At 37.8% G+C, this 23,569-nt stretch overlaps 1 protein-coding gene across 4 annotated transcripts; it reads left to right on the top strand.

Annotated features, from left to right (window-relative positions):
* Nucleotides 1-620: 620 nt before the first annotated feature.
* On the top strand, nt 621-23,511 carry sbno1 (strawberry notch homolog 1 (Drosophila)). Of its 4 annotated transcripts, none has more exons than XM_032570010.1 (33): nt 621-952; nt 3,007-3,126; nt 3,221-3,319; nt 3,953-4,180; nt 4,276-4,414; nt 4,649-4,749; nt 4,821-4,917; nt 5,237-5,397; nt 6,296-6,429; nt 6,619-6,709; nt 7,031-7,192; nt 7,326-7,461; nt 7,560-7,665; nt 7,770-7,923; nt 10,936-11,118; nt 11,255-11,352; nt 11,458-11,609; nt 12,514-12,717; nt 12,940-13,110; nt 13,197-13,366; nt 13,458-13,589; nt 15,370-15,505; nt 15,617-15,729; nt 15,817-15,888; nt 15,964-16,063; nt 16,162-16,236; nt 16,320-16,466; nt 17,269-17,363; nt 17,441-17,527; nt 20,526-20,663; nt 20,748-20,824; nt 20,933-21,126; nt 21,957-23,511. In XM_032570010.1, exons 2-33 carry the CDS (start codon nt 3,007-3,009, stop codon nt 22,097-22,099), a joined length of 4,215 nt encoding a protein of 1,404 aa, XP_032425901.1. In that variant the 5' UTR covers nt 621-952; the 3' UTR covers nt 22,100-23,511. The 4 variants fall into 4 exon arrangements, with proteins under 4 accessions (XP_032425901.1, XP_032425900.1, XP_032425899.1 ...); XM_032570009.1 differs by having other exon boundaries at nt 4,273-4,414; XM_032570008.1 differs by having other exon boundaries at nt 3,950-4,180.
* Nucleotides 23,512-23,569: the final 58 nt, after the last annotated feature.

Here is a 23,569-nt window from a genome sequence, read left to right as displayed (position 1 = left end):
TGTAAATCTTTTAAGATTGATTTTTTATGTATTTTTGTTACATTAGCATGTATATGTGTATATTCCTCAGTCATGACTAGAAGTTCATTGGTAGTGATTTCATAAATCAGTACAATAATAGCAATTCAATCAATGTAAAATATTTGTAATTTTGTTTTGGAGTTAGTGGGAAAACTTGCCACACCTTCTTTTCCAAACTCACGGTTTGGGGGCAAAGGGCACAAAATGCAATTTGACCTTTTTCCACTGTGCTACAGAAAAAAAACACTCCACAGAGTTAACCATCACATCTTGAAACCTTAACTGTAGAAAGGGAAATCTCTCACTCATGAAGTCACTATAAACACTCACTGATGAACTTTGCACTCAGTCAGTCATTCACTATATTTTCAACCTATCTTTTCTATAATGACATATATATATATATATATATATATATATATATATATATATATATATATATATATATATATATATATATATATATATATATATATGCGTGTGTGTGTGTGTGTGTGTGTGTGTGTGTGTAATAGCATCCTAACATTCAACAAATCAAAAAAAGGAAGGAACGAAAAAGGAAGAGAACGAAGAAGCATCCACCGTCGTCACTTCCTATCGGGACCTGTCAGGGTCACGTGATGTGGTATTAGCTCGCTGACTCTGCTATGTTTTTCGTTTGTTTCACTGTTTCAGATATGCGACGTTTCATGCTTTTATCGGTGTGTTGTCGTCGAGGGACGCGCCGCGGCCGCTCTTACACCCGTTTTCAACGACCTCCGTCGAGCACTTTTGCCCTGAAAACAGCAGCCGTTGGCCTGCACGTCACGTGACCAGCATGCGACGGAGCGTTTGATAAAAAGATGGCGTGAGCGCGAGCAGAGAGGACAAACAAGCACCCGAGCTGCAGAGAGCTGCCGACCGTGAGCCGCAGCTCCCGTATTAAAGTAACGTAAGTGTGTCTTGGCGTAAAAATTTGCTTTTTTTTCACCTACACGTTAATTTAAAACAAAGTCTTAGTTGTTGTCATATTTTTACATTCCAGTGATTAACCATGGTTTGTTTCCAGGCTTTTAGTCTCCGTATCCTGGTTGCTAACGTTAGCAAGCAACATTAACAGAGGCATAGTGCGCGTGCGAGAACCGTTAATAACGCTAGAACAACAGGGGCCGTCGGCTTGCTGCTTTAGCCTCCACACTTAGCTTTCCTGAAGCAGGTTAGGAAGGACAAGGCTGACCACTGAGTGAGTTTGTGTTTTTAACGGTACGACTTTTCATTTTTGCTAACGTCATTTATCAACAACTGATTAACTTCAGCGGCGCCGCTTTAACGAGCTACCTGTAAACTTTAGGAGCTGTTCTGTTACAACGTAAGCTTGCATCAAGTATGCTAATGTTTGCTAATGATTAAATATATATGAGAAACGGGGGAATAAATGGTTTCTAACATGTGGAGCTGTATCGGTGGTCACTGTTACTGTCTGTAACATTTAGCTGTAATTGTGTGATCAACATTTAGCCGCGCAATGCCAAGCATCATGTACGCTTATTTTACTGGCAGGTAGTTAGACCCCCTGTTGCCTGTTTAATCGATGTGAAAATGAATGAATGCATCGAGGATGTTTATTTAGCTTCTGGATAGGAAGCAAGCTAGCATAGGAAAGCTAAGTCACCCTACTCTCCCCAGGCCAGCTTAGTTGGTAATACAAAAGTGAAAGGGAAATGTTCACGAGAGTATGTTAAGTTGTGTCCTTAAAACGGATCATTAGTCCCCATAGTATATAAATATACTGTTTTAAACTGCAGTATGGCAGGGTACATGCAGGATAGGCGTTAAGGAGATTCTACGTTGAGTCGGTGAGTGCAGGAAGTTGTAGGCAGGGCATTGCAAACACGTGTCTTGTTTTGGGTCACTTTGAAACAACTCGTGGCTCAGACCATTGAGACATTACTGTGATTATAAATATCTTTACTGTATACCGATCAGGACATTTGAACTATCCTGGGGGCTGCGTTCACATTTTAAATACTTCGTTTTTGTTTCAGCCCGAGATCTGGTTCTTTTAAGAAAGTCATGTTATTAGTCTTGCACACTGTAAATACATATGTAATTATTGTGCACCATAGCTTTAACCTGTGTGTTTTAAATGCATTTATCCCCTATGTCTGGATATAATTATAACTTTGTATTTAATTTATTGACTGTTTGGCACCACAATTTACACCTGTGGATCTGTGGTGTTCACTATAAACGTGTGTGCATTTTATGGTCTTTAATCATAAGATGCATTCATTTTACTATATTCAACAATTAGTAAATTATTGAATTTTTCCATAAATAACACACATTTAATTATTACATTTGAGTTTTTATTTTATGCTAATTTGCTTCCATTACTAATGGTGTAGATATTAGCGGGTTGTTTTTATGTTTATTTTGAACATATGTTTTACATTTAAAGTGAACCCAGTGCTTTAGGATTCTGCAAGGTGTATTATAATAAATGCCAACAGTGTTGCAATCATATCAAAGATTATATTCCACCCTATTAAGTCTATTTTTTTAAACATTGATTGTTGGTGGTATTGCAGTTTGTTTTTTATTGACATAATGTCCTGCAGGTTCTTTGCTGTTTGTAGTTTGAATTTCTTAGTTAGTGCCCACTAATGAATCACACCTCATGTCTTTGACCTTCCTCTTGATTTGTACTAAACTCAAAGTGCATCAGATATTTACTTTCTGGTTGTGTTCATACACTGAAAACTGAGAACTGTGACATGTTGTGTATTTCTTCAGTGTTTGACCTGTAGTGGCAAACGGAACCAGTCAATGGAAATTTGGTTGATTCAGATCGTTGGTTGATTTTGTGCATCTGTTGTATATTTCTGATCATTCATTGGAAATGTTACATTTTTCATTTCTATGGATTTTCTTTCTTTATGTTTTGTTTCTATTATAAATAATGAAAAAGTCAGAGTTGGTTTAAGGTTCTACTTTAATTTGCAGATGGATCCTGGACAGGATTTGCTCCTTGCTGCTTTAAGTGAGAGTGGAATTTGCCCAAATGATCTCGGGCTCTTAGATGTGGATTCTCAGGATGTTACACAGCCTTCTACAGCCCAGCAAGTGAGATGACCCTCATTTCATTATCAAAAAAGACACCGGTTTCCTGGTATTTCTGCAGCGTGAACGGCATGTTTAACCTCTGCTCTGCTTTCAGTCCATTTCCATCAGCGCTCTGGATGTTGGTCTGGGAGCAGAATCGGTGGAAGTTGTTCGATCTGAGCCTCAAACTGCAGTCCCAGTTGTTACAATCAGAGTAAGCTGAGTTCCTCATTTAATTCTCACTGTAGAAAAAAAAGGGGGTTTTACAGGAAAACTCTGACAGCAGTGGTTACCAGAGTTTTCCTTTGAAAATGACAGATGTCAAGTAATTAACTCTGCAAAAAAATATGTAAATTCATATACAGTGATTGAAATTGCAGCTGAGTTACATTAGTAATCGGTTAAGTCTACAAAGCTGAAATGTTAATTTTACATAGCAGAGTTCTATGTAAAAAGTTCAGCATGAAGTCATAAAGTGACTTTTATGTTTTGTATTATCCAAAACAACTGACAAAAGCTGTAGTTTTTCCCAGTATCTGGGTGTCATATTGACATAATTGTTTTGTTATGATTATTACAATATGTTTCTGTTTTGTTTTTTAACCATCTACAGATTTGATTATACTTGTGTACTGTTGCTGTAAAAACTATATAGACATTTTCTTTGACAGAAGGTTTCTGTGACTTAGACACCACTTTTCTGTTGTCCACTTTACAATATTTTTCTGTTGTGGTTTTGTGTAGTTTCATTTGTAAACTCCACGGTTGTTTATTCCAAAGTTCTGTGGTAGCCAAATCACTAAAAAAATAACAAATAATTCCCTCTGTTTTTTTTGTTTCCAAGCAGCATAAACCTCAGCCATCAACAACCACATTTGTCTTAAATCAACTGAATCAGTTGCCGTCACTAGGGGCTGCTGCCACCAAGCAGTCAGTCACCAACCCAATCAAACATACCATAACAGTCACCAAGGTGGTCCATGTCACCAGTTCAGGACTGCGCGCTTCAGCAACCCCTCCACCCTCAAGTGTTCCTCCTTCAGTGTCCACGCTAGTGCCTTCTAACAAAGATCAGGTGTGTTTTCAACATGCTGCCTTTGTTTTCAGTGTCAATTTTCATTTTTGAATAAGTTGCTCACAAGGTTTTTCTTTGTTTTTGTGTCCAAGCAGATTCAGCTGAAAGACCTTCTTCGGCCCAACAAAGTGAAAACCACCATTTTAAAGGGCAACAGTCTGATGGAGCTGATGAAACTTAAACCTCCACCTGACATTGCTCCACCTGTGGCAACGGCTACAGCAACAGGCGCAGGTAATCTGTTTGAATGGGTCGGGGGGAAAGAAGTCTCTGGGTTTAAGTTGCAATCTTTGGGTCTTAAATTGTAATTTTTATTGTTAAAAGTTGACAATACTTTCTAAAATCTATCATTGGATTACTGCTTTATTACAATATAATAAATGACAGGAATCATTAAATAACGGGGATAAATTCTACCCTGATTCACTGATCCAGTTGTAATATTCAGGTATTTTCTGTGTGTTTCAGCTGACATAAACAATGGAATCAAGAAAGAAGTGTTCGGCAAAGATACTGCCAGGATCTGGATTAAAGATGACATTAAAATGCAAAACTTTTCAAATACTCTGGTAAGTTTTAATAAGTGCTTCAATATTTCAGCAAGAGTGATTTTTGTGTTTAAATGTGTGTGTGTGTGCAGAAAGTTGCAGGCCTAAAAGAAGAGGATGAACATGAGGAGGAAGAAGAAGAAGAGCTGGGTCATGCAGAGACGTATGCAGAGTACATGCCTATGAAATGTAAGAATATAGAGTGTTAAAAGTCATGTTTTTTCCCCCCTTCAAATTAGGATTCATCATCTTACAAAGATGAGATGGTCCCTTTTTTCCACAAAGCTGAAACATCATTTAATAAAAAAAAAATGCCTTGTCATATTTATCCAGGTATCTTGAACTCTATGAGCAGAACAATTCAGCCACTAATTTTAATGAGAAAAACTTGACAAAACATCCAGAACATGTGACATAATTCTCAAACATTTTAGGTCAAGGTAAATTTTATTTCATAATCACTTTTTGTGAAACATGAACTGACGACACTTTGACCTTGTCCACGCAGTAAAGATTGGCCTGAGGCATCCGGATCCTGTGGTGGAGACCAGCTCTCTGTCCAGCGTCAGCCCTCCAGATGTTTGGTACAGACTGTCCATCCCAGAGGAAGTCATTGATCGGGGCTGCTTGTCAGCACTGCAGCTAGAGGCCATCACATATGCTGCTCAGGTAAGCAGGGTCCATTACGTCAGCCAGATCACATAAGAGAGTTTATGTCTCCTATAAAAATGATTTCAATAAAAAGTTTTACAGTATGTAAAGCAACAGCTGCTTCCATATTCTACATTTCTCAAACCTCAGACAATGTATACATTACTGAGACTGTTACACCTGACATTGGATCCAGCCTGTATTTTATAGGTCTTATGATGTTGTTGTCTCCGAAACTGGCAATGCTATAGCACATGTAGATCAAAAGGTTAGATCCGGTCCTATCCCTACAGTAAGGGTCATAGACAATGAGGCATATTGAATCAGTTAAAGCTCTCTCCAACATCTGTGCAACTTTTAGATTGCACAGATGTTGGAGTGAGCTTTGATTTCACACAGCAGGCAAATGTGACTCAAAATTTGGCTTTTTTTCCTCTCCCTCCCCCGTATGCGAACTATATCTGACTTTTTCACTGCAGTCTTGACGGCCCGATTCTGATATTTTGACTAAAAGAAATTCCAATCTGTCCCTCTTCCACATGTGCTACTAAATCGGATTGTTTTCAAAGCGTTTCAGTCAGAGCGGTCATGTCGCATTTTTTCCGACTTTTATGTCATTGATGAGACATGCGTCATAATTCAATGAAAAATCTGCAGAATGTGAAAGTTTTTGCATCCGATTAATCTCCAGAACAATTGATTTAGTTGCAGCCCTAATTTCATGTGTGACTAATAATCAATCGCTTCCTGAAAAGTCACCCAACACAAATGTAACAAGTTTATAAAACTTCGCAATCATTCATTAGAATTACTACATAAATCATCCCCTTCCTAATGGCTGTTGCTATTCTGAAAAATTACCACTTCTCTTCCCGATTTTTTTCATTTGCTCAATTGTTTTCTAATTGTGCTACAGCAACATGAGACATTCCTACCCAACGGCGACCGAGCTGCCTATTTGATTGGAGACGGAGCCGGTGTGGGGAAAGGCCGGACTATCGCAGGGATCATTTATGAGAACTACCTTCTGGGCAGAAAGAGGTCACTTTGGTAAATAACCTGAGAGATTTCTATTTTAATTCATTTCTCTTTGGGGGATCAGTAAAGTATTTTTGATTTGAATTGAATTTGAATTTTGTCTTGAAGAACTCCCTCATTGAAAAAAAAACTGTTTGTTTTAAAACTCCTAATGATTTTGTGTATTTTCTTTCCTAAACATACATTGTGTCCTCTGTTTAGGTTTAGTGTCTCTAATGATTTAAAGTATGACGCTGAAAGGGATTTGAGGGACATTGGCGCCAAGAATATCCAGGTCCATTCACTAAACAAGGTAGGATTTAAAATTTATACCCTAAACCACAGGTGTCAAACTCCAGTCCTGAAGGGCCGCTGTCCTGCAGTATTTAGATGTGCCACAGATACAAAACCTTGAAATGAAATGGCTTAATTACCTCCTCCTTGTGTAGATCAGTTCTCCAGAGCCTTGCTAATGACCTAATTAGTCTATTCAGGTGTGGTGCAGCAGAGGCACATCTAAAGGTTGCAGGACATCGGCCCTTGAGGACTGGAGTTGACACTCCTGCCCTAAACAGTAGCAATTTGAAATGCTGACTTTTATTTTAAAAAAGACTAAAAGTTTTATCATTTTTAGTTTAAATACGGCAAAATCTCCTCCAAACACAATGGGAGTGTGAAGAAAGGGGTGATCTTCGCCACCTACTCATCTTTGATAGGAGAGAGCCAGTCAGGAGGGAAGTACAAGACCAGATTTCAACAACTTCTCCACTGGTGTGGGGAAGACTTTGATGGAGTTGTATCCTTCCTCACATTCATTACTGCATTTGAATATACTGATTTTAAAAAATATGTCTATACATGTGAATAATTGGTGTATTTAAATCAACATTTAAAAAAAGGTGTGACTTTCTTTAACAGGTTGTCTGTAGATTGTCTTTGATGAATGTCACAAAGCTAAAAACGTTTGTCCCATCGGCTCCTCCAAGCCGACTAAGACTGGCCTCGCTGTTTTGGAGCTGCAGAACAAACTTCCCAAAGCTCGGGTTGTGTATGCCAGCGCTACCGGTTAGTGGACAGAATCAAATGGTTTGCCAACCAAACTCGTGAATTTCTGCAGAAATTAAATACTGACATGTCATTTTTCATTTCCACGCATCATCCAGGAGCCTCTGAACCACGAAACATGGCGTACATGAACCGGCTGGGAATATGGGGTCATAAAACGCCGTTTAGAGAGTTTGGCAACTTTATCCAAGCAGTTGAACGCAGGTAGGAGTTTCTTAAAATTTTTATAGTAGCATTTATTTAAAAATGTTTTCCATTTGAAAGGTCTTCTAAACACCTAAACCTGCACTTTCCTTCTTTACTTCCAGAGGTGTGGGTGCCATGGAAATAGTTGCTATGGACATGAAACTCAGAGGGATGTACATAGCCAGACAGTTAAGTTTTACAGGCGTGACTTTCAAGATTGAAGAAGTCCCTCTAACTCAGCAGTACATCAACATGTACAACAAGTCTGTGAGGCTGGTAAGTAAAACAAATAATTTCAATTAGGGATGCAAGTTATCAATGAATGAGTTAATCTAGAGTTGATTGATCTAATCGATCGACTAACAATTAATTGAGAAGCGTCCGTTTTCGTAAAAACCTCGGTTTTCTCCATCAAGAAGATTGACTGCCTTTCCAGATCAGATAGGCCTAAATTTTTCATAATACGTTGAATTAATAAAAACAAAATATTTTTATATAATTTTATCAGCTGTATCAAATACTGACTAAATAAACAGAAAAATGTGGCTCTCTCATAATTTATAAACGTGTATAAGCTTAATAATGTAACACAAGAATCTGGTTGCTGAATAGAAAAATAAAAGATAAAAAAAAATAATGTGAAACGGAGATATTCATGCAGAAGTAGCATCTCTAGTTGCTAGTGGAGGACAGCCATCAGCCGTGCCTATTGGCAGCATCATTTTTATTTTTTTTCCCCATGATGTGATAATTTTTCTATGTTATCCCCTCTGCTTTATATTTGAAATTAAAATCTGATAAAATGCATTTTGCATGTGTTAGGACTGTTTCTCTTTCTCCGTCTGGTATGGCTTCAACTTCTTTGGCCCGGTCCCAATACTCGCATTCCCGCCCTCGTTCCGCCCTCCTGTCCTTCAAATGCGCGTTCATGTTGACGGGTTTGAGTGCGTAATGTGTCCCACATTATCCACATCCGCCCTCCACCCCGCCCATTTTGGGTCCTATTTCCGCCCTTACACTGAGTCCGCATCCAGGCGGACTTTGGCGAAGTGTATTACCCACAACTCATTGCTGCATGTGACTTTTTGAGTTAAAAGGCGATTTATGGCAATATTTTGTTGTTTTTTCCCCGTCTTTGTAGAAAATTCAAAGAAAACAGCATGACAAGGCACACATTAGTAATAAAAAAAAGTTTGATATGATAAAATGAGCGGGGGAAAAAAGAAGAAATAAAAAATAATCACAAACTAACTGTGAGGAAAATAAAACAAAATGTTACAAATGCAAGACAAATTTCAAATCTTAAGTTAAGAAATTACCACATTGGTATCCAGATTGGGCATTTGTGATGTTGCGACGTTTAAGCAGTCTTTTAAACAAAATTATTTAATTTTAAAAATGGAGGTGATTTTTAGGGGGGGGGGGGAAATCACCTCCATTAAATTGTTAATATCACAATTTAACTCTTCATCCCCTGTTAGACCAAATTTTACTATATTAAAACTTGGATGGAATAGATTTCTTGTGTAATATCCACTTTTGTAAATCTTTCTAAAAACATCAATGAAGTTGCTACTGAAAAAAAGTGTATTGTCTTAAAATCTCAGTCACAAAACGCACAGGAATTGATATTTTTGATTTTCCTTTGCATGAAGTCATTACAGGGAAAACTTCATATATAATTATGAAATTAAGATCTTAAGTTTTTGTGAGAGTGGAATAGAAAGCTATTGGATCCTTATTTTCTTTAGAGATATCATCATGATTTTTTTAAACAAATGTTTTCTTCTCAGACTAGAGGGGAAGAAAACTGATGTCAGAGTTTCTGATGAATTTTTTTGTAACATTTTTGGTCTATAAAGTTACAATATTCATAGTTTGTTTTAAAAATGACATTTCAGTGCCCTTAGTCTTTTTATTTTTCACAATGTAGCATCAGGTCTTTTTCTCACTTTTTTTTTTTTTTATTATTATTTTTTTTAACATATGTTTGTCCTTAACTTGATCTTTATTAGCTCCCCTTTATGGGTAACTAACTTTTAGCTGCATAAAAGAGATGGTTTTATGAGTTTAAAAAAACATGTCAAATCACAGACTGTTAAATTGAATTTTAGTACATTTTAATGTGTATTTTTGATCATTTTGGAAATATGGCAAAGTTCACAGAAAAAGCTGTTGGTTGCAAAAAAAATACTCTAAAATCAGTTTTCAAAAGTAAAGTATTGAAATAGTTTTTGTTTCACTCTACTGAATTTGTGTGATTACATAGAATTTACTGTATCCAACAAGTCATAACAAAACACATTTCAGCCAAATATCTCCAGCAACGATTTAGGAAAGTAAAAATACCTTTACTGTACATTTAAAATGTTTTTGTTGTAGTTGTACTTTTTAGCAGCACAAATGCCTAAACGGTGACCAGTCCCGCCATTTTGGATATCAAAGTAACGACACAGGAGCGTACCGTCCCAATTCTCACATTTTAGCACGCTTGTAAACCTGCGCACTCGAACCCCTATATGCACTTGACTGAATCCACACTTCAGAGGGGTACAGGGTGCGCACTGAGCATTGGGACCAGGCCTTTGCTTCTATATCGACTGGCTCCGCTCCAACACGAACAGTGGCCCCATCTACTGGATGGAGGCCAAACTACAACACTAAAAGACGGACTAAGCAGATGTCACTAATTTGCAACAAAAAACTTTTTTTACCTTTTTTTTCAAATTTGGTTTCCCTTAACATAGCTGAACTTGCATGAACAAAAATTACAATGAAATAAAAAGGGAGTGGTGTTGTACACGTAATATTAAATAACTCAAATTACAATACAAATTTGTACAGAGTTCCAAATTCTGAACAATTTACCACAAGAATTTTTTTACATTTAACCCAAATCTTTTCAAATTTTGCAAAGTGCAATGTACCTTAAAGTAATTCTTCCCATCCTATATAAACCACATATGATCTGGTTCCAGTCATCCAGGGATGGAACCTTTATACCTAACCATTTATTTGTGCTGGCTATTCAGGCTGCTAAGCTTAAAACACCAAATAAGCGTTTAGACTCTTGAGTACAAACATTTATTTGTTTGGATTTTTGTCCCACTAAGTACAAAAATCCAAATAAAAACTCACTCTTCGATTGGAACTCATTTTAATCTAATAAACCAGTAATCTACAATTAACTAAGCCGACTGTTTGAGTCTCTAAGTTGGAGCACTTTGCATTAGTTTGCTGCATCCAACAAAGGTGTACAAACTGAATCCGTCTCTTCGTGCATCACAGTGGGTTAACGCACGTGAGAAGTTCCAACAAGCTGCCAATCTCATGGAAGCAGAGCAGCGCATGAAGAAGTCCATGTGGGGTCAGTTCTGGTCCGCCCATCAGAGGTTCTTCAAATATCTCTGCATTGCCTCCAAAGTCCGCCGGGTGGTCCAGTTAGCCAGAGAGGAAGTTCAGAACGGAAAGGTAAAATCACCTGGGGAACATGCAGCCTCAACAATAATTTTTTTGTTAAAGGAAATGGGAGAAATTCACTGGTTTTCCTTAAAAATGAGTTGTTATCCTCTGTGTTTAAGCATGTGAGCTGCTGTTTTCTCTGCAGTGTGTGGTGATCGGTCTGCAGTCCACTGGTGAGGCGAGAACACTGGAAGCCTTGGAGGAAGGAGGAGGAGAGCTCAACGACTTTGTGTCAACAGCAAAGTGAGGACAAAGGAAAACTTCCTGAGAAAAATGTCAATGTAATATTGTGGCTTCAATACCGTGACTTTTCTTTTTTTATTATTATTATTATTATTATTATTGCAGAGGTGTGCTGCAGTCCCTGATAGAGAAGCACTTCCCAGCTCCAGACAGACAGAAGCTTTACAGCCTGCTAGGCATCGACCTCTCTGCAAAAAAAACTCCCTCTCCTGCTGAGAATGCAGCACAGCCGGAACAAAAGGGAAAGAAGAGAAAAGGTAGCACAAATAAAATGAAATAAATCCAAGAATAGGATGCATGAGAATTTGTTTTTACATATTTGTTTTTATTATAAAACCTTTATTAAACCAGATCCATTGTGATCTCTTTGACAAGCGTTTAGACTCTTGAGTCCATGACTTGGTCTGGCCAAGAAAGACGGCAGCGCACACAAATACATAGGAATGACCAAAATAGATATTAGAAAAATATAAAAATGCAAACAATTTGACAATAAATCGCAGTAGTAATAAGCAAGCATAGGCAAGAAAGTCATTCTGTGATCAGAGGGAGAAACATGATTTGTTTCTGTAGTATAAAACCAAGGTTCAACCTTAATTTGGAGATGAAATGTTTCACATGAAGTTTACAAGAGAGCTCATCAATAATAATAATCTCAGGTACTTGTAACTGGTGAGCCTCTCACATTTTACCTTGGGCAGTTCTTACTAGAGGGGTAGTCTAAGAAGGAACAGGAATATTTGGAGAAAAAAAGCGTTCTTTTAGATTTTTCATCATTTGAAATCTGATTGTTGCTCAAGACGAACCTACCCTTCACCAAACACAGCCTGTTGAAATTTAGATAACTGAGCAATTGAATGAGAACCATAGTAAATAACATAATCATCTGTGTAAAAGCAGTTGACGGATTATTACATAGGACAGTAATATAAATTATGAGCAAAATAGGCCCTAATACAGAGCCTTGAGGTACACATTTGTTGTTTTTGTGTACCGATCGCATCCTATCTAAGTGTCTATTAATCATCTTTGAGTGTCTGAAAAAGCATTATAAAAATGTGATTTATTATTATTATTTTCCAAATAATCTGCAAACCAGCAAGCTGCTTGTTTGGGAATTACTGCTGTGTCTAACACAGCTATCATTCACTGTCGCTCCAGGTTCAGAGGCCAAAAAACAGCCTAAAAAGAAGCCTCGCAAGCATGGGGGCCTGTCCGGTACGAGTTCAGAGGAGAGCGAGTCCGAGGAATCGGACAGAGAGTCTGGGAAAGACAGTGACGACAGCTTCAAGTCTACCAGCTCAGGAGACGAAGACGACGATTTCAATCCATTCAGAGACGAGTCTGATGACGATGAGGAGGACGGTGAGTTCAGGAAGAGTTTAAGAACATCTGTACAATGATCGTCTTTGGCATTGGCTTACTTCTTCTGTCAGCCCATACGATTTATTTATTTATGATTATTTTTCTTTTTTACATTTGTCGTGAGACGGGTCTTAAATTCCTTTCATAATGGCCTTAAAAAGTCTTAAATTTGAGTTGACGAAACCTTGAGTTAAAACTACGTCTGCTGCCCCATTTTTTCAGATCCTTGGCTAATCAGAAAGGAGCCAAAGAAAGGGAAGAAGGAGAAGAAGAAGAAAAGGAGAAAGAGTATTGATCCGGACTCAATTCAAAGTGCCTTGTTAGCCTCGGGGCTGGGCTCCACCAGGCCAGGTTTCACCGCCTCAGTGAACGCCCCCCTCACTCCTGCTACCGGTGAGCACGTTGCCTCGTATACAGCAAAGTCTTAATCCTGCGAAAAAGTCTTCTGGAAATAAACGTTTTCCTGAATTCGTTTCAAGTTAAGACAGAGAGCCAGGAAAGCTGCCTAACGAGTCAGGACTCGGTGGAACTTGCCCAGAAAATGAAGAAACAGCTGCTGGAACAACTGGAGGGGTTGGCAGAAGATCTGCCTCCTAATACCCTGGACGAGCTGATCGACGAGCTGGGAGGGCCGGAAAACGTGGCGGAGGTAACGGCCTTTTAGAGCCACACACTGCTTTGGTTTTGCTGTTTTAACTGAGCCGTTATTCGTAAGGCAACATAATTGTTCTCCTCTTCAGATGACCGGTCGTAAAGGTCGCGTGGTCAGTAATGATGACGGCAGCATCACCTATGAGTCCCGCTCTGAGCTGGACGTCCCTGTAGAAATCCTCAACCTGACTGAGAAACAGAGGTTCATGGATGGAGAAAAGGTAAGGCAGTTGTCATTCTGGAACCTACGGATGGTTCCTACAGATGTGGGCTTTTTAAGCATTTTTATTTTTTAGCTTGTCTGCTCATATTATTATCAAACAAGAGTTTCTATTTGCTCAATATTTACACGCTATCACTTCAAGAATTCTTTTTTTGTTCCTCTTAAAGCTGCAAGTTCATTTGACCATTGTAATGTGCATTGATGTAAACTTTTCTTCAAGGAAATGACTAAAACTGAACAGTAGTTCAGTTTTATCTGAAGTTGTTTCTTAGGAAGGATCATCTGTTTAGTCATTTGGGTTGCGAATCGTTTGAATTTGAACGATTCCAGTTCCGATTCCCCATTTTGAATCCGGTTCCAAACGATTCTCAATTGCTATGCTATTTAGAGACAAGGCCAAAAAGTCTTTAAATGAGACACAGATAATCAGATGTTTCCGGATGAAATATTCTTAATTTATTTTAATCCTACTAGCTTTCTGCTTTTTATGAACTTTACAAGAACTTTTTTCCACATGGCTACTCCCAACTGGATAAGTATCACATGTACTTGAATATAAATGTTATGGATGTTCTTTTCACAGGAATACAGTTTCGCAAGAGAGCATTATTTTCAAAACGCTGATGAAAGAACATTTACACCAGCGGTCTCAATAACTGAATAATTTCCACTTATGGCATTTTTTGACATTAATTCAAACACTCTCCAGATGGGATGTTTTGGATTAAATCTCTTTGTTACTTGGACTGATCGTTGACAAATGTAGAGGACAGGACTCTGATCCGTTACCTGGGGTCAAACTTAGTTCTCTTCGGGCTCTCTTCTGTTCTGTGTTATATATTAGAACAGGACAGTAAAATGAGTTTTAATTTTTACCAGATGAATTTATCAAAAGACAAATATCAGCGCTCTGTTTCAATAGCACTTAAGTCTGAAGTGTTATGTTCCAAATGGTCAACTTTTAGATTCACAAACCTGTTCATCTAGCTCGGTTAAATGCCAGCTGCTATGAACTTGATCTTTAATCAATATTAATACCGTTTTGAAGATTAACCAAGATTCTTCAGTAAATTATGAGATAAATACCACTGCTCTGATTACTTTCATTTTCAAACTTTTTGTAATGTGGGCCAAAATCATTAAGTTGAAAGTAGTTGGAGACGCCACAAAAAATATTTAAAAACAAAATTTGCAGCTTTTGTGTTTGCTCAACAATAAAGCAAAACTGTAAATATTTTTTGCATCTGCAATAATATAAATAATTGTAGATACAAAACACAAAAAAGCTTTGCATCATTTCTTTGCAAGGCCAACCGTTTCTGGCATTTTGGGGTTGATTGTTTTCCTGAATTGAGCTGGATGCTTAACGTTTGAGTAAAAGTGGAGACAAATGCAGAAACCTCTTCAATAAATACAAATCTATTCCTCGTACCTTGTTTTTTTTTGGGGGGGGGGAGATGTTATGTGTATAAAAACATCTTGCTCCACATTGGTTCTGGTGACGGATGGAAAACATTTTTACACCTCAACAGAAGTGCATGATTCACAAGACGACACAAAGTTGCAAATGACTTCAATGCATAAAGTTACAAAAAAAAAAAGTTTCAACTGGAAGAACATCGTGTCATTTGGGAAAATGAGTTCGAGACATTATTTGAAGTTTATGTAAAACATTTGACTTCACTATGTGGTGTTTTAGTCACATTTTGCAAAGACTACACACACAAATTATTATTTTTTCTTTAAAGTAACATGTCGGCCATTTTGTTGTCCACCAGAACATAGCCATCATCTCGGAAGCGGCCAGCTCCGGCATTTCCCTGCAGGCCGATCGACGCGTGAAGAACCAGAGGAGGAGAGTCCACATGACCCTGGAGCTGCCGTGGAGCGCAGACAGAGCCATACAGCAGTTTGGTGATTACATATTTCAACCTTTCTTTTACCTACAATATCTGATAGTTCTGTTGCATTAATAATAAAAAAAAGTATACATAACATTCACTGAAAGAGGTTTTTCTACTGCAGGGCGTACACACAGATCAAACCAGGTCACGGCTCCAGAGTACGTCTTTCTCATATCAGAACTTGCAGGAGAGCAAAGATTTGCATCCATTGTTGCCAAAAGACTGGAAAGCCTGGTAGGCGCATTCATATGTTTCTAACTTATATAAATGTGGTTAAAATATGTGCAAATAAAAATCAACATGACTTGATCTTTCTGTCAGGGGGCTCTCACTCACGGAGACCGACGGGCGACGGAAACTAGAGATCTGAGCAGGTTCAACTTTGACAACAAGGTAACGCTGGTGTTATTAGAGGATGTGTTTCGGGCTTTGTTTGAGCCGCTCTGACTCATCATGTTTTCGCTGCAGTACGGCAGAAACGCTCTGGAAATTGTGATGAAGTCGATAGTAAAGCTTGACGCTCCGCTGGTGCCTCCACCCTCAGACTTCAAAGGGGATTTTTTCAGAGGTACAAGTGACAAGTTGGATTTTCTTGATTTCACGCTTTAAAAACCATTAGTCCCCCCCTTTCGCTCACTGAATAATAATATCGTCTCTGTTCTGTAGAGATTCAGAGTGGGCTGATAGGTGTGGGCCTCATAAATGTGGAGGACAGATCTGGAGTGCTTACACTGGACAAAGGTGATTTTTGAAATTGTAAATGAATCCCTCATCCAAAACAACAAAAAAAAGAGCAAAATGAAAGTGAACACTTTCCATTGCAGACTACAACAACATAGGGAAATTCCTGAACCGGATATTGGGCATGGAGGTCCAGCAGCAAAATGCCTTGTTCCAGTATTTCTCTGACACTCTGGCAGCAGTGATCCAGGAAGCCAAGAAGAATGGCAGATATGACATGGGCATTCTGGGTAAGTGGTCATATGGTTTCGTAACCCTGGTAACAGCAACCTAGTTTGTTCCCTATGCTGCTGTGGGACAGTGAATTTAAGTTGTATCATGCTATTTTTTTTATCGCAATAACAATACAAGTGGTAAGAACTATTGATCACATCTTTTTAATTTTTTGTCTTTATGTAACTGTATGTTTATAGACAAACAGAAGTGCTGCTTTTGAAAAACATTCCCATTTATTTGGTTCTTAAGAACACCAGTCACATAAATAAGTGTGATTTGTATCAATATGCTGCACACTCTTACTGTATTTTCAAATTTATGGATATTTATTGATGCTTTCATTGGACAAACAGTGGAAAAAATGGTAAAACTATCAGTCCAGATAGTTTTGAGTGGGTTTTAAACATCAATCAAAATTCTTAGTTCTTAAGAAAATAATTGCAGTAAATGAGAAACAATATGATAAACACCCCAATCCTACTCCTACTGCATGCATTTATGAGCTTTGTTTAATGTAAATACAAAGAAAAAAAAATTCAAATTAAATAACGCTAATATTAACAGGTTAGTATTTTTTTCCCTAGGTGAATTAACAAAAAGAACAACTTTAAAAACGTTCTAAAATGAGAACATCTAATCCAGGTGAAATCATCTCAAACTAGGAGAAGTCTGCTCTAAGTTCAAACCCAAGAACGTGCATTAGAAATGTCAAATCAGAGGATTTTTACTTACATTTGTAGAGTTTGTTTTTTCTCTTCATGATCACTCCCCATTTGATCTCAAATATCTCAAACATTCTCTCCTGGCATATGTTAGATCTTGGCTCGGGTGACGAGAAGGTGAAGAAGGCGGACTGTCGAAAGTTTCTGACGCCAGGCTACACTACATCAGGACACGTAGAACTCTACACTGTAAGTCCTGTATATCTCTGTTTCAGCTCACAGAGATGAAACGTTGGCTGACATTCTGTTCATGTTTCACCTCACAGGTCGGCGTGGAAAGAGGAATGTCTTGGGAAGAAGCGACACACGCCTGGGCAGAGCAGAACGGCCCAGACGATGGCTTCTATGTCCAGGTAGGAAATTATGAGACAGGTTCTTTGTTAAAAAAAAAAAAAAAAAAAAAAAATCAATCATCTTATATGAGGAGTTTCATAGGGAAGATTTGAAAATTTGTTTTTCTGAATCATTAAACTATTTTGACTGCATTTGGGACACATTTATCAAGTCTTTCAAATTTTTTTTTACTGTAGATGTTTTAAAGATTACATAAATATTTAATGTTAAAATGGAAAAATTATATATATATCTAGAAATGGAAAATTCTGAAGACTCCACCATGCCTACTCCACCTGTTTTATCAAACAGTTCAATCAGGGCTGTTTTTGATCCAAAAAGGAATTTTGAGTGTCTTATATGAGTAATCAAAGGCAACAGAAGCCTACGCTAACAGGCCAGCGTTTCAAACCTCGAAGAAGAGATGTAAAAGACATCTCTTTTACATTTTTATGACTTTGTATCACAAAAATACAAAGTCATAAAAGACATACAGTGAACAATTAAGAAAACCAGGAACAACCATTACATTATGAGTGCCATCATCAATACACCTCAAAATATTGGTAAGTGTTCATTTATTATGGTTCCAAAGCAGCTCAAAACAGGTGGGGTTTTAACCTTGATTTAAAGGAACTCAGTGTTTCAGCTGTTTTGCAGTTTATTTCTTTTGTTCCTTGCGGATGACTATGTTGTGTACTCATATTTTCTTGAGCCAAAATTTATCACACAATATATGGAATCACAACTGTTAAGCGCAACATCTACAGTATGTGTGTTGCATTGTAATTGCAAAGGACTTCTTTGATGCTATATTTGGTGTGATGGAATAATTTAAATATGACAAACCCACGCTCATTCTACATCTTAGTAGCTGAGTCAGTTTTTTTTACCCCTCCAGGGGGTCTTTTGTGGCTCTAGTGTCCCTTATATGACAGTAGGCTGACAGGAAACGGGGAAGGAGAGGGGGGAAGACATGCGGCAAATGTCGTCGGGTCCGGGAGTCGAACCCGCGACGGCCGCGTCGAGGACTAAGGCCTCCAAATACGGATCGCGCTAACCACTACGCCACCACGGCACGCCCCTGAGTCAGTTTTTATAGCTGACATAGAATAGGAAAGGTGCTGTTTGTTTAAAAATAAAGGATTACTGGTACTCATAATCTGCTATTTTCAGCAAAGAAAAAGCACTAATTAAAAACGTGTGTGTGTATTTATATATATATATATATACAGTGAACCCTCGTTTTTCGCGGGGGTTACGTTCCAAAAAGAACCCGTGATAGGCGAAATCCGTGAAGTAATAACCTTTATTTGTTTTACAATTATTATACAATGAAATACTCCATAATACATTGAAACCAAAGAACAAAACCTTTTTACAGGCCCAAGCATTTGTTTTTACAAATAAAAGTACTGCATAAACAATTTTTATTTTTTTTTTTACAAACCAGACCAAAAGTTTGGACACACCTTTCTAATTCAGTGGGTTTTCTTTATTTTCATGACTATTTATAAGGCAAGAAATCCCACTTATTAACCTGACAGGGCAGGTTGACCTATGAAGTGAAAACCATTTCAGGTGACTACCTCTTGAAGCTCATCAAGAAAATGCAGAGTGTGTGCAAAGCAGTAATCACAGCAAAAGGTTGCTACTTTGAAGAAACTAGAATATAAGGGCTATTTTCAGTTGTTTTACACTTTTTTGTTTAGTGCATATTTCCACATGTGTTATTCATAGTTTTGATGCCTTCAGTGTGAATCTACAATGTCAATAGTCATGAAAATAAAAGAAACTCATTGAATTAAAAGGTGTGTCCAAACTTTTGGTCTGTACTGTATATATATATATATATATATAATTTTTTTTTTTTACATCAGCATTCTATATATACTTTTGCTGACTGTTATTTCCCTGTCGTCTTTCACTCACTTCTTCTTTTAATGTTTTCTAACTTTTAAACTCCATCTAGACTCATTTAACCAACCGTCCGTTGTAAAGTTCCCCTCTCTTAGCCATCTACTTATATTTTCTGTCTTTGGTTTTGAACACGGTGTACAGAACACAAATAAAAGGAATCTTTCGACAAAACCGTAGCAGCTTTTCAGCGTCACACACACACTTTAGGTTGAGATCAGCAAGAGGGGCGGAGCATACTGACAGCGAAGAGCTAACCCTGTACCTCACTCAGCAGCAACGGTGTGTTTGGTAAATAGACAATCCGTGTTAAAGGTCCTTAAAATTAGAGTAAATAATACCATAAATGAGAATTCACATAGAGAATGATAAAATGAGATGTGTTTTTTTTTATTACTTATATTATGAATCCAGTGAGTTTTAAAAAAAAAAATTTATGAAGCATAAATTGATTTGCTTAGATTCAGCTATTGAGCTTTTGAAATCTTGTAGGATCTCTGGAGTTTTTCATAACTATTGACCATTTTTCATTTATAATCTCAAACATTTTTATCCTTGATTATACTCCATGTTTGTGCTCAAATTTAGAAGTTGGTTTTATGGACTATTTACGTAAGTGAATAATAAACATTGAGCATTGTCTAGTCTAAATTTATGTCTTTATCAATCAAGACATTTTTTGGACTCCAACTTTTCTGAGGTATTCTTTTAGTTTTTTTTTATTGCTTGCTTGACACATTTATTCTTTTTGGTGGTGTACTTTTCTCACACTTAGTTCAGATCCACTCAGTGAGAAGATCAGTCAACTTTAAATTGACGGGTTGAGTTAGATTCCAGCTTTCTTAATTAATATCATTGTGCTCTTGGGCAAGACACCCAGCCCTAACATTCTTTTAGCTCTTTAAGGCAACTGGGTGAATAAGATTCATAGCAACGCTGTGGTATGACTAAAATGAACAGCAATTTAACTCAAGTCTATTGATAATGTAATCCAGATTTTCTCCCAAAGATTGTACCTTTTTTTTCTCCGTATTTGTGGATGATATTGCCAAGCCAGGATTCCATTATTCCCTTCTTTTTCTGTGCATGATTGAATTTCAGATGAGAAATAACAGGAAAACAGCCATCCTGGTGAAGGAAGTGAACACTAAGAAGAGGCTGTTCCTGGTCTACAGGCCAAACACCGGCAGACAAGTCAAACTGGAAACATACGCCGACATCAAAAAGAAGTTTAAGAAGGTTTGGCTTCTGTTTGAAATTATGGAAACATTAAATATTGTATGATTCCTGATAACAGTTTTTTATTTTTGTCTCTTCTATTAGGTTCTGTCAGAAGATGCCAAGCAGCACTGGACTGACCAGTACCAGTCATCAGCAAAAATATGCTCTCATGCGTACTGGTGTGTACACTTTACACACTTATCTTGCACCAAATGAGCACTAGCGGTGTCTCAAACTCGCAACTTCAGAAACAGCTTCCTTAATCTGCTGTTTGGATCTGCCTTTAGGCGCGGCAACTGCAAGAAAGCCTCAGTTGGTCTGCTGTGTGAAGTCGGCCTGCGCTGCAGGACGTACTACGTTCTGTGTGGCTCTGTGCTCAGCGTGTGGAACGAACTGGAAGAAGTTCTTTCTCCAGTCAGCGGAAGCAACGTGAAAGTGCAGATTGTCCGCCTGCGCACCGAGGATGGTCAGAGGATAGTCGGTAAGCTGACCTGCTTTCCCAACTTCAATTGGGAAAGACTCAGAAGAATTTGCTTTCTCACCAGAAACGCATGTTTGTCATTATGACAAAAGTTTTAGAGCTGCAACTAACGATTATTTTAGTTATCGATTATTCTGATGATTCACCAATTAATCGCATAAAAGAAAAACTGACACGTTGTTCAGATTTTACACTTAACCACGTAACCTTATTTTATACAATATTAGACATAAATTCTTCAGTTCCTTTTTAAATAAGAAAATAAACATTTAATAACAGCATTCTCTTGGTGTATGCTTGGTTTAAAAAAATACTGCAAACATCAACATGTGAAAAGCTCACTGCTTAAAACAATACAGTGTAGTGTTTTATTTGATTAATTAACCAATTAATAACGCTTTACAGAATTTAAACCAGGTGAGTCAAAAAGGGCCACTTGAAGAGTTTTGGGTTCAACATTTTTACAGACAAGGAAGAGTTTTGTTTTTTTTAAATGCAAAATTTATATTTTTGTACAGTTTTGGCTCAATTACTGCTCTGTATATGTTCTCTCAATCAATGGTGTTTTTTTAGAGCCTGTGTATTCCAGTTAACGATTAATAAATTACTAGATTATTTTGTTATTTTAATCATTGACGATTAATCAATCATTTGAATAATAGATTACTCAGATATTTTAATAATTGATTAATCGCTATTAATTGACTATTTTTGCAATCAATTAATCAGTTATATTAAGAATCAATTGCGATTCATTGGATATGTTAAGAATTGATTAATTGTGATTAATCAGTTATTGTAATAAGTAATAATTCCTCCTCCTCTCTTAGGGTTGATCATTCCAGCGAACTGCGTGTCTCCGTTGATCAACAAGCTCTTGACCTCAGACCAGAGCCAGCAGCTGGCTGTGCAGGAGCAGCAGAAGAGGCAGCTGCTCCACCCTCAAAGTCTTACTCATGTGCTCAACACATAATGAGCCAGTTTGAGCCCAGACTCCGCCCTGACTCTACGGTCCACTCAGGAGGCCTCTGGCTCCGGCCGTGTCTCGGTGCGCTGCATGCTTCAGGGCTGCTCCTCTCACTCCTCCACCATTGTCCCCTGAGGGCCCGAAGTCCGGAGGCCTGCTGTGCCGACCGTTGGGATGTAAAACAGCGGTCAGTCGTTCTCCCAACCCGTCGAACGCCGTTGTGTTGTACTCTGATATTCAGAGTGAGGTTAGTGATCCGGTCCAGACACGCCGTGAAAACTCTAGTCTGTTCTGTTCAAATTGGGCACGCAGCAAAAAATACCCAAACTTCCCGGGTCCAGGCTATAGAATGATACCAAACCACTATACCTCTGAAAGTGAGAGGACTCGTTTCTACGGCCGTCTGATGTCCAACCGCCACCATCTGGATAGTTAACAAAAACCCCTGAAAGCAGCAGAGGGATGTTATTTGCCGTTTGATTCAGGTCATCTCATTTGGGACTAACTTCTTTCCTGCTATAATCCTCACAATCACACAAAGACCAAAACTACATTATGGTGAGGGTCAGCTTGCATTTCACATAGACCAATTTGTTTATCTTTTTTCTGTTTTCTGCAAACGCGTCTCAACTACTTTAGCAAGCTCTGTAGATTTGTTTTAATTTGGAATTCATAGAAAAAAAACACATTTGGTCAAACAAAGTCAGCTGTCGAACACATCCACACTGTGCTAGGAAGGAGAGCGTTAGTATTTACATGAACCTCGTGGTAGTTTTTTTTTTTCTCCTTTAGCAAAGGAAGAAAATCAAAGGGTTGTTACTGAAACAGGAAGTTCAGTGAGTTTTTAGTTGGATTCAGTGTCAGAGTTTCATTCTTCATTTTGTAAGCAGTATGAAGAAGTGAAATAAATGGTTTGAGATCTGTATATATCATTTAGTGTTCAGTGGTATACATGTAACTTTTTCAAAAGGCATTTCTTCCCCTGCATTTTTTTTTAAATATTGCCGTTCATTTATTAAAAGATAGCAGGAATATCTGGGGCCCAGAAAGCAGTTTCTGTTCTTTGACAAGTTACTTAACATCTATCACTACACTGTTGCTAATCAGTTATTAAATGTCATTTATATTGCTTTATTTGCTGTTCCAGATATTTTGCTACGCTCTTTGAAGCAAAGGTGAGGAAATAACTAAACAATACTAAGCCAAGGGATTCTTAAAAATATGAAAAGACGCAGTCATTACAACTATCGGTTTGCTTTTCACAAATTAACAGCTCAGGGGTTTGTCTGTTTTAAAAATAGAGTTTATGTGAAATGCCTGACCAGATCTTTTACTTACCGCTTCTCAGTGATCTTTTACTGGATTTTATGATGATGTATTAGGACTATTATAGAGGGAGGAAAATAAATACATTTCCACAAAAAAAACTGGGGCTTGTTTCTTATAGAAAATTTCTGAAATTCTCAACATTTTTGA

The sequence above is a fragment of the Xiphophorus hellerii genome, chromosome 8 (assembly GCF_003331165.1).
Source record: "Xiphophorus hellerii strain 12219 chromosome 8, Xiphophorus_hellerii-4.1, whole genome shotgun sequence".
NCBI lineage: Eukaryota > Metazoa > Chordata > Actinopteri > Cyprinodontiformes > Poeciliidae > Xiphophorus > Xiphophorus hellerii.
This window is presented reverse-complemented; position numbering and strand designations above follow the sequence as displayed.

Bases quoted from the DNA above. Each gene is read 5' to 3' on its own strand.
- sbno1 (XM_032570007.1), top strand. From the start codon at position 3,007: ATGGATCCTGGACAGGATTTGCTCCTTGCTGCTTTAAGTGAGAGTGGA. The intron at 3,127-3,220 runs GTGAGATGACCC...CTCTGCTTTCAG, and splicing joins AGCCTTCTACAGCCCAGCAA to TCCATTTCCATCAGCGCTCT. The intron at 3,320-3,949 runs GTAAGCTGAGTT...TTTGTTTCCAAG, and splicing joins TCCCAGTTGTTACAATCAGA to CAGCATAAACCTCAGCCATC.